This window comes from Triturus cristatus, chromosome 3_2 (assembly GCF_964204655.1).
Source record: "Triturus cristatus chromosome 3_2, aTriCri1.1, whole genome shotgun sequence".
Lineage (NCBI taxonomy): Eukaryota > Metazoa > Chordata > Amphibia > Caudata > Salamandridae > Triturus > Triturus cristatus.
Window position 1 is genome coordinate 617,209,373 of NC_140584.1, and position 15,706 is coordinate 617,225,078.

At 48.6% G+C, this 15,706-nt stretch overlaps 1 protein-coding gene across 1 annotated transcript in view; it reads right to left on the reverse strand.

Annotated features, from left to right (window-relative positions):
* DDB1 (damage specific DNA binding protein 1) overlaps positions 1-15,706 on the reverse strand; it is a 990,203-nt gene that overhangs the window by 761,475 nt on the left and 213,022 nt on the right. Inside the window, exon 5 of the mRNA XM_085648506.1 lies at positions 3,645-3,759. Within this exon, the coding sequence (XP_085504632.1) occupies positions 3,645-3,759 (115 nt within the window). The remainder of the gene's footprint in view (positions 1-3,644; positions 3,760-15,706) is intronic.

The window sequence follows — 15,706 nt, forward strand, 5'->3', positions numbered from 1 at the left end:
AATGTGGACTGGTTCTTCCGAATTATCAGTCACATTCTAACCGCATGTGAAACACACAAACTCCGAGCACTCTGTATGCCTGAACCCAATGGCAGAAAAAAACAATCTAACAGAGTCTGTGCCCACACATTGTCCACTGAGGGCTGAGTCAAAGCATATCTCTAGACAGGACTTCTTTGAAGACAAGCATTGCCATAGCCAATAGTTCTCGCTTTTGGGACCTTATAAGTAATTAGTTATGCAGCAGAAAATCCTTGGTGCAACAACACCAACTGTTGCATAGTTAAACACTTATAAGTGTACACTTATAACACTGGAAGGGGAATAATGCTGGGGAAGGCGGAGGTGGTTTGTGAGGGTGTGGCGGATGGTCAGCCCGGAGCGGAATAATGGGGCTTAAACCCCGGGTTTCGTCGGGATGCCACCTTGCATTTGTTTACGACAAATGCATTCGTAAACGGTGATTGGAAAAGATGCCGTCTCTTGCTGAACAATGGTGCGGCTGAGTGCAATACACAAATAGTGTCCTCATTCCAGTTGGTAGCGGCTTCTGCAACATTTGGTACTACCAGTGAATAATGAACGAATACACTGCTCCTAGCGACAATGTGGTTTACTCTCTCATGAGCTGCATCCGCGGCCGCCTCTGCCGGTCGGAGGAGTCGGGTGTGGAGTGTGCGCATCGGGTTGCAGGGGGCCGTGGGTGTGGGTGGTCGTTGTGCTTGGATATGGTGTATGAATGCAATTGTTCAGGGATGAAGTGCGACAGAGATGAGGAGGACCACAGTGAGCTTGGAGTCGACGTTTTGGATGGGTGGTCTCCGGGGTGCACAAGGGAATGCTTGGGTGCAAGAAAGGGCGCACGAGAAGGTGTTTGGTCTCGGGCTGTGGGATGCTCAGTTGAGGGTTGCGGAGGCGTAGATAGTGGGGCTCGGGAGCACAGGGTGGCATAACAAGACAGTGGGGATGGCAGGGTTTCCGGGGTGGGTGGGAGCTTATGCTTGGAGCTGCCGATCTTGAAGGGGGGGGGGTGTGGGGGCTGGGTTTGGGTCTCGACGTGGTTCAACGTCCTGGGTTCCTGGGCAGGATGATTGGTCTCGTCTGCGGGCTCAGCTGGAAGGGGGCAAGAAGGGGACACCGTGATTAGGCAGCCTGCGGAAGGGTCAGCGAGCGGTTTCATTGCGAAGTTAAGGAGTGCACTGGGAATGCCGGGTGGGAAAGTGGCGGAACGCAGGAGCAACAGGGGGGAGGGGTGCTTGCAGGAGGAGACGTATGCATGAGTTGTGTAGTCTTCATGCCATAGCCTTTCATACTTCTGAGCCCGGTGTGGTTGGTTACAGTTTCTGCGGGCGCTCGGGAGACATGGCGGGGGGCCGGGCACGGTCATGGGAGGGGTGAAGGGGTGTATTGCAAGGGAGGATGCGGGGAGTGTGGTAATAGATCCTGGCTGGGGGGAACTTGGGGGCAGAGGGTGTGCGGTTTCCATGGGGAGGTTGGGTGCGGCTGCACCGGAGGCTGGGCCCAGGGCCACCTGACGGACCTTGCAGCGGCACGCATGGAGGATGGTGGTACAGTTTGGTTGCCATTCAGGAGGATGGAGGTGTTGCCGGGATTGATCTACTAGCGGGGGCTAGTTGTGGAGAGTTTGGAAGGAAGCGGAGGTTTCAGTGAGCGGGGGAGGAGGGCTTGGGGGGCAAATTAAGGATGGGTGACTCGCATGGCTCGGGAGGTGGCGGAAGGGGAGATGGGTACAGGGGGGCGCCCAATAGGGGGGATTGTGTCCTGGACTGCGGGAGGTTTCAATGGAGGGAAGGAATGCTGGGAGGGGAGGGGGGGTCGGGAGCAAGAGGTGTTGAAAGCAGGTAACAGTGGACGGGGTCGCTGACTCAGGGGAGGAGACGAGCTTGTGGGCAGGGCTGGGTAATCCAAAAAATCAAAAACGCATACACGCTGACTTGGGTTATAAAGCAACAAAAGCACGCCGGGGGCACCGATTTAAGTGGCTAGGGAAGAGGCGGCAACGGGTCGGATTACAGGGTAAAGGACGGAGGGACTGGATTGGGGGGGGATGAGGCCGTCCAAGAGGAGGAATTTATCGATTAAGGAGAACAGGGCGGGCGGGGGATGACCAGTTGGGCGGTCCGTTAAACCTGGGCAGTAACAAACACTATGCTTTCCTTCCATGGGGGAGGCGGACGGTCTTGCATTTTAACAATTGTGGTGGAGCATGGCTGCTTTTATAACAACTTCAAGCTCGATTTGTGTTTAATGCTAGACTCGCATTTGCATACTACGGTACGGCTGCAATAAAAATACATGCAGTTACGGTTGGAAGGCAAAGTTGTGGGCCTCGAGAACGGCATGGGGGGGGGGCGAGGGGGGAAGCCATGTAGGGGAGTTAGGAAGCCACACCCGTCCGCGTCTGGAATGGTTGGATCCAGCACGTGAATGGTTGCAATGAAAGAGCTTGTCCTCTTAGGCGGGCCAGGCTTTGTCAGGACAGTGCTGCCAAGTGTTAATGCTGCAGTGTTTGGAAGCCCCTCTAGCAATCCCTATTATGAAAAAAATTAAGGATGTTGCACATGTGTAGCGAGGGGGTCATGTCCGGTCAGCGGCTGTGTTGAAGGGCGCGCTTGGGAGAGCAAGCCCGCGAGTGATGCGAGAAATGCGCGTGCGGCCGTGAAAGTAAAAGACAAGACAAGCCCGGCCTCAAAAGTGGTGCACGCGCGAGCGCCCGCCGCAGCGAAAGTGAGAGCACCGCGTTTTAATGACCCGTGACGGAGGAAAGACTATGGCGGCTGCGCGCGTGCGTAACCGCAAGCTTGAGGCCCTGAAAAGCCTGTGGTAGCACTTTCAAAACCCGCTTACTAAATGTCTCGCAGAGCAGCGCATGCGCTGGCTCAGCCGAGACCTAAAAAAACAACGTGCAAATATCTGAGCCCCTAGATGGCAGGAGTTTTTGTATCTACAGCCACACATGCTGCGAACATGGTCTTTTAGGGGTAAACTTCATGGCATCTCAAATTACAATCATCATCAATGACTTATTCCAATGCAGCTTTTGCCTTCACTGACTGACACTAATTGCAGCTATACCAAGTACAACTGTTCTGCAACGATCCTTAGGGCTCCTGCATCAAATGCTGATGCGCTTACAAAGTACAGCAGCAAGCACTGCTACAAATACTGTCCGTTGTAAACATCTCCAATGGATCAAAGACTATGAAAATAAAGTAATGTGGGTGGTCCATGAGAAATTGTCTAACCTGGCAGACCAATGTGAATTTTATGTGGCAGGATGAGACCGTAGTTCTAACTATGAAAACGTGTTGAGGGCTAGACAGTTTAAAAACAAATTAAAATCTTAGCCATGCCTGTTAATTGAGGTCGAGCCATATAGGCTCTGTATAGGCTTACCAATCTCTTTCAGATGCAACTATAACCTGTTTGCCGAATGAGTCCCATTTGTGTTGTTTTCATTTCTTAGCTAATTTAGGTCAGATAGCATCTTGAATTTGCTGCAGTGTATGATTGTATTATAAAAAAATAAAAATAAAAAGCATCCGTTCCCATCAATGGAGTGTGTGATGTATGAATCGAGCAACAGCACAGCATTGAACTCACGAAGCAACAAGAGCACTGACCTGCTATCACCATGGAGGCCTCCGCCTCAACATTCTCCTGCTTCCAGGGGCCTTTGTTAAACTCCTTCTCTCTCAGGGACACTTCATAGGTCTTCACATGTCGACCCTGTGGATCCTGCAAGGTGGGAAAGAGACATGAGCGACTTTGACCACATTTGAAGGGCGCTTCAATATCCCCTCGACCAGCCAGGCTCACCTCACTACAAAGACCACGATCGAAAACCAACATAACCACAAGTACTCACTGGAAATGCAACCAAAAAGACAAACACCCAACGTAACTAAACTGCTCCCTTCCCAACATCAGAAGAGCCTCCACCCTGGACTTCACCACAAAATCTCTTCCCCACTGAACATACCACTAGAGTACCCCTCCACCCCATGTACTCAGTAATTTTAAAAAGTGCACTAACTGTCTTTGCAGATTACATAGGTTCATGTCATAATACATAAAAGAATCCTCCAACAGTTTACATATCACCAGTCTTCAATCACAAAATGCAAACCTAAATAACAATGCTCTTCCACTAACCTCAACTCCCACACGGGACATAGCCAAAGCAACGAAAGTTCCTCTATCAAGACTTCAGGACTGATGTTACAAGGTTCAAATAGGCGCAAAGCCAAAATTTCAAACAGGAGAAAATGGCTCGGACCCTTCAGGCATCTATAAGCCTCATAGAAATAGCCATGAACCTGGAGGACCTAGTGGAAGAAACAATGCGTTGGGTTTTAAACAATCTATGATTGATAGTTTCCCGGAACGGGATGAACGGACCAAACCTGGCCATCAGTTCTGAGACATCATCCAGGCTGAAAAGCGCTTTGTGAAAGAGAGCGTACACCGTGACCTCACAAAAATCACCTACCAGGTCTTCAATTGGGTACAATACGAGTCCCAACACATCATGGGGTTTTCAGATTGTACTTGATAAGTGCAGATGGAAATGAAGCCTTTCAAAGAAAACCAAAATGTGAGCAATGGATTTCTATTTGATATACGCTTGTATAACCTGCAAACCTTAGTGACACTTCAGTCCAAATCCTCTCCTTTGAAACGACAGAGCCCATGTGGGACTAAATTAAGCTAAGAGCACACGGGGCAGTCACTGGCTGTTTGAGCCTCCCAACATTTAATTAAAGCCATCAAATCTAAACCAAGAGGTGGGTGGGGTAATTCCAGAAAGAGGCACTGCTCTAGACATGGTTCAGAGCTAGCGAAGGGGAGGCTTGAACTCAGGTGAACCTCCTCCACAGTACTGACTTACTATGGGGTACAGTGTTACCCCTTGACAACGACTTGTTTCATCTGGATCATCTAGATTCCAAGGAAATTGTTGCCTGAGGGACTTAAGCTATACCTCCAACAGACCTTTAGTTCACTGGAGTTACGTCATTAGAAGGCGCTAGTCGTAAATTCTTGTTCTCAACAAAGTGGGTGGAAGGCTTCGAATGACAAGAATGTTTCGGCTATTCGTCGCCTTTGCAGGATCATGGCAGCACTATGGGGTAGGGTTTTCTGTTTTCATTGTTTCTTTTTTTAATATTCAGTGGGACAGTCTTCTTCACATTCCATTCTCTTTCCAGCAGCCCAGTCAAACATTTCCTCTTCCTCCATTAGGCTAGTCTGCCAGTCCACCGTGATCAGTACAATCATAACACCCTGCCACCAGCCTCTTATCCTATGGCTAGTGTAATCCATTGAATTAAGTAATACCTTTTCAGGTCCTTGATTCTAAGAGAAAAGCCCGGGGCAGCATATTTCAAATCACGCAGTCAAATAGTAGATGAGCAGCAGTGAATTGAAATGTATTAAACGTCATCAGAACGCCTGCAGCCCTCAAGCTTCTTATGGGACATTCAAAAAATCGCCGCCAGAGGGTCTTAGGCTCTGTCCCCAGACCTCGCTCAAGTGAGGCGGTGTGGTCAAAGAAAGGAGCGAATATCCACCTATTCACCACGGCATGATTTGGCAGTATAATGTAAAGTACAATGCAAGTGCATCATTATGGAACTCTGCTGCCATCTAATGGCAAAAAGTGTGTGATTTCAGTTTTCAACTGAACACCTATTTTCGCGGACACACTAGATATGGTCCCTTTGTCTTTAGACTTCGGCCCTGCTTGCTATCATGCCTGTTTGTTGTCAAGTATTTTATTATGTTTTGGCATCCAAAAAGGACCACATAAAAACAAACAAGCATTGGCATAGCCAATAGGTCTCGCTTTCTGGACCTTATAAGTATTTTGTTATGCAGCACAATATCCTTTGTGCAACAACGTTAATCGTTGAATGGCTAAACATTTATAAGGTCCCCAAGGCGAGACCTATTGGCTATGCCAATGTTTTTTTTTGGGGGGGGGGGGGGGTTATAAATAACAGGACGGTGAAGGTTAGTTAGAGAGTCAGTAAGTGAGAGAGTCAGTAAGTGAGAGAGTCAGTAAGTGAGAGAGTCAGTAAGTGAGAGAGTCAGTAAGTGAGAGAGTCAGTAAGTGAGAGAGTCAGTAAGTGAGAGAGTCAGTAAGTGAGAGAGTCAGTAAGTGAGAGAGTCAGTAAGTGAGAGAGTCAGTAAGTGAGAGAGTCAGTAAGTGAGAGAGTCAGTAAGTGAGAGAGTCAGTAAGTGAGAGAGTCAGTAAGTGAGAGAGTCAGTAAGTGAGAGAGTCAGTAAGTGAGAGAGTCAGTAAGTGAGAGAGTCAGTAAGTGAGAGAGTCAGTAAGTGAGAGAGTCAGTAAGTGAGAGAGTCAGTAAGTGAGAGAGTCAGTAAGTGAGAGAGTCAGTAAGTGAGAGAGTCAGTAAGTGAGAGAGTCAGTAAGTGAGAGAGTCAGTAAGTGAGAGAGTCAGTAAGTGAGAGAGTCAGTAAGTGAGAGAGTCAGTAAGTGAGAGAGTCAGTAAGTGAGAGAGTCAGTAAGTGAGAGAGTCAGTAAGTGAGAGAGTCAGTAAGTGAGAGTCAGTAAGTGAGAGAGTCAGTAAGTGAGAGAGTCAGTAAGTGAGAGAGTCAGTAAGTGAGAGTCAGTAAGTGAGAGTCAGTAAGTGAGAGTCAGTAAGTGAGAGAGTCAGTAAGTGAGAGAGTTTGTGAGAGAGTTAGTGTTTTAGTGAGAGTGAGTGTAAGTTAGTGAGAGAGTGAGAGTCACAGAGAGTGATAGAGTTAGTTAGTGAGAGAGGCATTTAGTTAGTGAGATAGTTAGTGACAGTCAGTGAGAATGAATGAGAGAGAGAGTGAGTTATTGAGTGAGAGTGAGTTAGTGGGATAGTAAGTTAGTGAGAGTGAATAACTTTTAGCGAGAGTGAGTTAGTTTTTTAGCGAGTGATTTTGTTTTTAGCGAGAGTTAATATTTTTTTTTCTCGCATGAGTCAGTGACAGTTAGTGAGAGTTATTGAGAGAGAGTTATTGAGAGACAATCAGTGATAGAGAGTTAGTGAGAGATTTTTAATGATTTATTGAGTTTGTTTTGGAGAGTTAGTTAGTGAGAGATTGTGAGAGTTTGTGAGAGTTAGTGAGAGTCTATTAGTGAGAGTCTGTTAATGAGAATGAGTGAACCAGTTAGTGAGACTAAGTTAGTGAGTGAGAGAGAGAGAGAGAGGGTGATTTTGTAAGTGAGAGGCTATTACTGTGAGTAAGTGAGACTGAGTTAGTGAGAGTGAGTCATTCAGTTAGTGAGAATGCGTGAGTTATTTAGTGAGAAAGCGTGAGAGTTATTGAGTGAGAATGCGTGAGAGTTATTTAGTGAGGAAGAGTGAGTTATTTAGTGAGGAAGAGTGTGAGAGTTAGTTAATAAGTGGGAGAGTGGGAGAGTGAGTCAGCGAGAGGGAGTCAGAGAGGGAGATAATGAGTGACTTAGTTAATGAGAGAGGGGAGAGTAAGTTAGTGAGAGTGGGAGAGTTAGTGATAGTTTGTTAGTGATAGTTTGTGAGTGAGTATGTTAGTGAGTGAGAGTCGGTGAGATGAGTGAGAGTGAGTTAGAGTGTTAGTGGAAATGAGTTAGTGAGAGAGTTAGTGAGAGAGTGAGTTTGTGAGAGTGTTAGTGGGAGTGAGATAGTGAGTAAGAAAGTAACAGTGAGTTATAGAGAGTGAGTTATAGAGACTGAGTCAGTGAGTGTGTTAATAAGAGTTTGTTAGTGAGTGATTGAGTGAGTTAGAGAGTGGGAGAGTCAGTGAGTGTGAGTCAGTGAGTGTGAGAGAGTTATTGAGAGAGAGTGACAGTGATTGAGTCAGTGAGAGTCTGTTATTGAGTGTGTTAGTGAGCGAGTGAGAGTGTTATTGAGACCGGGAGTCTGTTACTTAGTGAGACAGAGTGGGAGAGTTAGTTAGTGAGACAGAGTGGGAGAGTCAGTTAGTTAAATAGAGTGGAATAGTTAGTTAGTGAGAGAGAGTGAGCCAGTTAGTGAGAGAGAGTGAGCCAGTTAGTGATAGAGAGTGAGCCAGTTAGTGATAGAGTGGTAAAGTTAGTGACTGAGAAAGTGGGAGAGTTAGTCAGTGAGATAGAGTGGGAGAGATCGTTACTCAGTGAGAGAGAGTTGAGTTATGTAGTAAGTGAGTGAGAGAGTGGGAGATTTAGTTAGTGAGACAGAGTGGGAGAGTTAGTAAGAAAGTTGTGGAGTTAGTGTGAATCAGTTAGTGAGAGAGTCCGTTAGTGCGAGAGAGAGTCCGTTAGTGCGAGAGAGAGTCCGTTAGTGCGAGAGAGAGTCCGTTAGTGCGAGAGAGAGTCCGTTAGTGCGAGAGAGAGTCCGTTAGTGCGAGAGAGAGTCCGTTAGTGCGAGAGAGAGTCCGTTAGTGCGAGAGAGAGTCCGTTAGTGCGAGAGAGAGTCCGTTAGTGCGAGAGAGAGTCCGTTAGTGCGAGAGAGAGTCCGTTAGTGCGAGAGAGAGACCGTTAGTGCGAGAGAGAGACCGTTAGTGCGAGAGAGAGACCGTTAGTGCGAGAGAGAGACCGTTAGTGCGAGAGAGAGACCGTTAGTGCGAGAGAGAGACCGTTAGTGCGAGAGAGAGACCGTTAGTGCGAGAGAGAGACCGTTAGTGCGAGAGAGAGACCGTTAGTGCGAGAGAGAGACCGTTAGTGCGAGAGAGAGACCGTTAGTGCGAGAGAGAGACCGTTAGTGCGAGAGAGAGACCGTTAGTGCGAGAGAGAGACCGTTAGTGCGAGAGAGCGAGTCAGTGAGAGCGAGTCAGTGAGAGCGAGTCAGTGAGAGCGAGTCAGTGAGAGCGAGTCAGTGAGAGCGAGTCAGTGAGAGCGAGTCAGTGAGAGCGAGTGTGTGAGTCAGTTAGTGAGAGTCAGTCAGTGAGAGTGAGTGAGTAAGTCAGTTATTCAGTGAGAGAGTGGGTGGTGGCACTGAGTGTTGGTGTTGTGTGATGCTGTGGTGGCGCTGAGTTAGCTAGAGATGGAAGATAGTTATTGAGAGACCTAGTTAGTTAGCGATATAGAGTGAAATTTATTTAGGTAGTATTTGAGAGTAAGTTAGAGAGAAGTATTTTGTTTTTTGTTTTATATAGATGAAGATAGAATTAGTGATGTAGTTACTGAGTGAGCAAGATAGTGTGATAGTTAATGAGGTAGTGAGACTCCATCTCCCAGTTTCCCTGTGATACCACGCACGGCCTGACGTGCTCCGACACTGAAAATGACACAACCGATTCAAACAGACCACCGCGCTGGAGCCGGTCACCCAGCGTCTGTCTGCGTGGAATGCACTCAGGTAATCCCGAGGTTCTCGGTCTTTGAAGAAGTGAGTCCAGTATGCATGAGAGAGGAGTGAATATTATGGGACGACGAGTGAGCACTCTTGATGGGGCCCATTCAAGCGCACAAGAAACTTACTGAAAATGTACAAAGGGGAAAGTTTAAACACATCGTTTGAAGGGTTTCTATGACAATGACGGCAAATGCCCCCTCGCGGATGCGAAATTTCAGACGCTCGGGGCAAAAAACAATATAAGATATTGATTACACCACAGAAAACGGCCTGTCTAGTTCTGCAGACCGCAAATGCGAACGATTTGGCAATGATTGCAAAATGCTACAAGATGAAGCGCCGAGATGGGACTCCACGGCCCGACGTGCTCAGACACTGGAAACGGCACACACAATTCAAACAGACCACAGCACTGGAGCCGGTCACTCGGCAGTGGTCTGCGTGGGAGCACTCCACTCGGGTAATCCAGAGGTGCTCGGTCTTTGAAAACTAAAAGAGAATTATTTGCATGCACTACATGGCCCTGATGAAGCGAAAAACGTTGTGAAAAACGTGCTGGCCCTGCGGCCGCGAGATGCGCTCTGTGGTGGGGAAGGGCATGCGCTGGTCTGGAGAGCAAGCGAGAGGAAAGCCAGATAGCGCCTCATCGCGAGCAAAGCCAGATGGCGGCTGTGCGCGTGCACGCACGCGTAACAGCAAGCCTTAGGCCACAAGCAAAAGCTTGTGGTCGCATTTCTAAAGCCCCCACTCCCTAAATGTCTCGCCAGACCAGCGCATGCGCTGGCTCAGGCGAGACCTAAAAAAAGGGGTTGTGCAAAAGCAATACAAAGAAACCAACATTAAAATAATACAAATTTGTAAAATGATGCGGGTGACGTTCTGACTTAGTACCATGCTCTACTGTGAAGGCCAAAATGCAAATAAAGTGTGAATGCAAAAGGATTTTAATCCAATAATACAGTGCAAAACTCAAATAGGCTAGGGAACTATGCATCCTTAATATAGTACCAAGATAAGCAGTGCAAAATAGGCAGATAAAAACTATAAACACGAAAAAAAAGATTAATTTGGCATTATGAGGCAATACTAGTACATTACTATTATGGGATACATCATTTTTAAAATACTACAATGTTGGGAGGTGCAAAACAGCAGTAGTACACCCACCACTACTCGCACCTATCTTAAAAAATATTTTAAAAGTGTTTAAAAAATCTAGTGCAGTCTGTTTCAGCTGGGGAGAAGGGTGGTGGGGCAAAAATTGACACGCTTCTGCTGTCGAGGTTATATTATACATTATAAACAATGGTCTTAACAATTGACAACACGAGTGAAGAAATGGACATACAATTAACAAGTGATTTAGATCTTGGTCATAACTTAAAAGAACACAGAGCCTCTCATCCCTAGGTATACCTACCCATGATCCAGTAACAACTGGTAGCTGAAGCAAGTTCAACCTTAATAATAAATGAATTATTCTATGCACACCATGGGGAAGGTTCCATAAAACAGAAGGTTGAGGTATTTTACAGATACTGCTCTCTATGACAATTTCCTTCCGTGCATACAGAGCACAAAGTAGGATATCCATTTTCCGACTCATTTCATATATAGATATTTTAATCAAGTTTTTAAAGAAAAGCTTGGGGAGTAGTGCCAACTGATTCTGACCAATTTCAAACCCATCCAAAGCTTTCAAATAATTTGAAAAAAGGCAATTCTTTCTTTCATGTTTTAGCGCCGCATAAGTTACTATGTTGCACACCCATTGATAGGGAACTGCAGATAAGGGACCTTGAAACCTTTCAGTCCCTAGAGCAGGATAGGTCCATGGACAGATGGAGGGGGAGTGGGGTTTGACAGCTAGCGGGGAACCTATACCCTGGGTATAGGTCTGTTCCGAGATGCTCAGAACACTTTCAGTGTAAGGCAGGGATACTGCCATCACTATGCCAAGCTAGAGAACACGGCCAGAGAGGTCTGGGGCACTCACCGGGCGGCCCCACCATCTTCACACACATTGGGTGGCCTGATTAGATCGGGGGGAGGGTAGGCAGATTATCACATTTTCTCAGGGAAAACATGACAATCTCCCTTTAGGAGAGGGTAGCATAGGAAATAGAATTGGGGTGCCCGTTCCAGGACTCCGATTGGAACCTTGTGTGTAGTTTGGTGAAAGGGGTCTCCTGCAGCAATAGGTTTAAACTGCTACATTTTCATTTCTTGCATCGTACGTACATGCCTACGTCTCAGCTTCATAGAATAGATCATACTAGGGTAGTGAAATCGGCATGTTGCAGGGAGGTGAGTGCCATCTTTTAACACTTGGCATGGCAGTGCTTTGCAGTACATGGACTCTGGAGGGAGGTGGTCCAGAGAGTGGGGGGCACCACGGGCGTGGTCGTCCTTTGCATGCCGGGAGCAAGTGTACTGGGGATGGTGAGGAGGCACAGGAGACGCAATACATCTTACAAATTTTTGAAATTAGTGTTGCTCCTGGCCAGGTGCAGAGTGGCTATAGGTTGGATGTGGTCACGGGTGCAGACTGTGGACCTCTGGGTCCGTGATGTGTTGGAATGGGGGGCTGGAGAGGAGCATCACATACTTCTCTACCGTACTGATGAGGGCAGTGGTAGCCTGGATGCAACTGTTGGATGAGTTCAATACATATGTGGCTCCAGACACTGACCAGAGTGAGCAGGATGCATGAAGGTGTACACTGTGATTAGCTAATAGGGTCACTAAGTACAGATTTCACTGATTCAGAGGTAAGGTCTGCTTATGGACTTGATGTCTGTACTATTGCTTCACCTGTACAGCTTGTGGACTCCAGAGAGACTAAACATGGGATATACTTATTGCACGTTATGATGTGCACTGACGTATGTTCAATATTTTACTAAAATGCAGAAATAAAGATGTAAAAAAATATTTAGGGTTCCAGAGTTCTTGTGAAAGCCAGCCTGCTCAGAGGGAATGATATTATCAAAAGCCCATTCCTGGAGATGAAGAATACTTTTGGTAAATGTGAGGAAGGGCCATCTTTCTTGCATGGTATGCCCCCACTTTTTGCGGAATTGCTGATGTACTTTGACTGAGTGTGCCCTGGGCTCCTGCCAATCAGGTACCCAGGGCCTGTGTTCCTTCCCTAAAACTACATGAAGCCTAAACCCAATAGGCCTCTCTGGCCACATGTCAGCCCCTGGTAAATGGTACCCAAGGCCTTGTGACCAGAGAAGGCCCCTAAGGGCTGCAGCACTTATTGTGCCACCCTTAGAGGCCCTGCACACAGACACACAGACACACAGACACACAGACACACAGACACACAGACACACAGACACACAGACACACAGACACACAGACACACAGACACACAGACACACAGACACACCCGCTTTGCAGGCTGAGTGTCTTGGTGCAGAACAAAACAGACAGTCGACATGGCACACATCCCTGTGTGCCATGCCCACAAACACACTGCCCTGGCATACCTCAGGCACCCCTCTAGCTGTGTGCACTATGCCAGTGGTGTGGGTACAGGTGCATGAGCCCTGTACCCCTACAGTACCCAGGTCCATTCCTGGTGCCAGGGACACGAGATCAGCGCACTGACTGCCGCGAAAGACTGGGCGCAGTGGTTCGGAGCGCGTCCGTTCCGCAACTACAAATCCCGGCGGGCGTTGCGAGACACGCCTCACGTGACTCGCGCAACGCCCGTCGCGGAAACTAAAGGGCAAAGGTCGACTCCTTCAGAGCCGATAATTCTTCCGGGTGGTGCTCAAGGCAGAAGCACCTATTCCCCACGGTTCCGGTCAGCGAGAAGCGGCGCACCCTTCCTGGATCAACACAAAGACCGCGAGGTAGGCGTATTGATCTAATTTCCCACCTTCGCTCCTCTGTTGGCAGAGACCCGGTGACTGTGGGTCTCATGCAGAGGAGCGCCCGGATTTCACAAACCCTCGACTAACCTCGCCCCTCTGTTGGCAGAGACCATAACAAGGAGGTCTCATGCAGAGGAGCGTTTCCTGCTTAAAGGCCCCCCCCCCACTACCTCACCTGAAGGGCCTCATTGATTCCCTCCGCTTGAAGGAGGTCTGTATAGGAGACCACGCATGGGGGGACACAAGTGCATTGGTGCTTCTCAGTTCTAACTTTCCCTGTGTGTCTAGAAGTCACGCCCCCACACGGCACTATTGGTGATGGTCAATTCCTTCCAAGACCTTGTTCCTGTGCAGTAAGGATATACTGTCATTGTACGTGGATTAGATAGTATGGAATAGACAATGCATATCTAATCCTGACTGGACGCAATTTCTGGCAGAAGCCGGACGTGTAGACATTCACGCTCCAGCAGCCAGCCATCATTAATATTTGTTTTCTTCTTATGTTCCATCTATAGATATGGGAGAGAGCTTCCAGAGAAGGGGTAGTGCCATACCCGCTGGGCAGAAGATTAGCGATTCAGAAACAAGTGGTAGGTGCAAGTGGAGAGACTGAGGTATGCAGTGTTCAGTGTGTCATTGTCATTGAAGTGCCGATCCAATTTGTGTGGTCCTAGTTTCTTTTGTCTTACATACTAGTTTCCTGACGCTTCCTTACCACTGCCTCTTGCTCTCCCCTATACGTTAGGCCTCATCTTCTTTGCTTTTCAGGCGAGATGAGCATGACATTGTGCCTAATGCTGGTTTTCGGTTAAACTGTTCATGCAGTGATTTCACAGGCACAGAAGCTTATATTGCGTTTGTCTTTTCTTTGCTTTCCAGATCTCCCTCCCCGCAGTCCCTACCCTTTCCTTCCCCCGCTCGATTACCCAAACAATCCGTGTTACTTTTGCAAGCCGGACTTGGGGTTGTCCAGAGGTGGGCCCCTTTAGAGCATCAACACAGCCCTGAGGACATCGGAACAGAGGAACCTGACACCTGGGCACTGTAAGTGCAGTGCTGCCATTAAGAGTATATGGCGCTGAGAAGTCGTCAACACGAACTCCACAGCATCATGATGGCTACACTGAAGACTGAGAAGTTTGCTTCTCAGCACATTAAACCCACACTGATGCCAGTGTGGGATTTAATGTAAGATGCACAACAGAGGGCAATTTAGAGTTGCCCCCTGAACCTAATCCACGTCCTGTCTGAGAGGCTGCCTAGGCTGCAACACAGCAGACATGTTGCTGGACCCTTGGGTAGAGAGCCATCCGCTCTCCTGGGCCTGCAACAATGCACATCCTGGGCAAGGTGCTAGGTCTCCTCCCCCAGGATGGGCAGGGGAAGCTTCAAAGGCATGCCACCTTTGGGAGCTTCTCCAGGCCCTTGCTGTACTCAGCAACTGGCCCCCCCACCGGTTCTGACCCCCACTCTGGTTGGAAGACTGGCGGGACAGCCCAAGTGAGGAAAGGGGGTGTGCAGCCTCTGCCAACCCCACCCCTCAGGTGGGGGAGGCGAGGTGAACCACAACTCCGGGCTCTCGCCATCTTGAGGATGGGGAGCCCTGCCCAATCAGGATTAGGCTCCTGCCCCCTCCCACTGGAGAGTGGCAGGATAGGGGGCGTACCCACCCCATGGAATGGACCCATTGGTCCCTGACCTCTACCTACCTGTAACGCCCCTAAATTTAGTATTTAGGGGCACCCTAAACTTTCTTTCCTAAGATCCCGAATCCGAAACAAGCAAGAAGAAAAAAGACCTGCCGTGCAGCTGCTAACAAGAGGAAGACACCAACTGACTTGGCCCCAGCCCTACAGGCCTGTCGACCCTCGAACCTGCTCCTGCTAAAACCCGGCATCTCCAGTGGTCAGCAACCTCAAAAACCCCGGAGGACCCGACTACCTTGTGACTCTAAAAAGACTGGGACTCCCACGAGCAGTGGTTCTACTCAAAGCAAGTAACAAGCTCCTGGTGCCAACCAGGAACCGAGACTCCTTCACACACTGCACCTGCCAGGCCTGGCCCTGAGTGGACAAAGACCACGAGGACGTCCCCCGGCGACTGACCAAGAATCCAGCACCCAAGGACCCACCTCAGCGCTCCTGACGATGCCTGCAGCCTCAGAACCAGGGACCCCTCCAACCGCGACCAGCTGTGGGTAAGATTTCCCGACACGAAAAGACAACCCTGCACCTGGCGCCCTTGTGGCCCCCTGTGCCCAGCTCTTGGGTGCCTACCTAACCTATAGCTTCCCAACTTACCTCTCGAAGTGGTGGCCGCACCTGAAGAATCTTCGTCCCCGAGCTTGCAGCCTTTGTTCGTCTTAGAGCTTCTCCATTGAAATCCATCGAGCGCCCGACGGCTCAAAAGCACCCTGCACCCAGCCGCCTAAGTGCCCCTGGGAGTGCAACCTCTGTCCTATTTTTTCTTCCCCACTTGCCGAGTGAG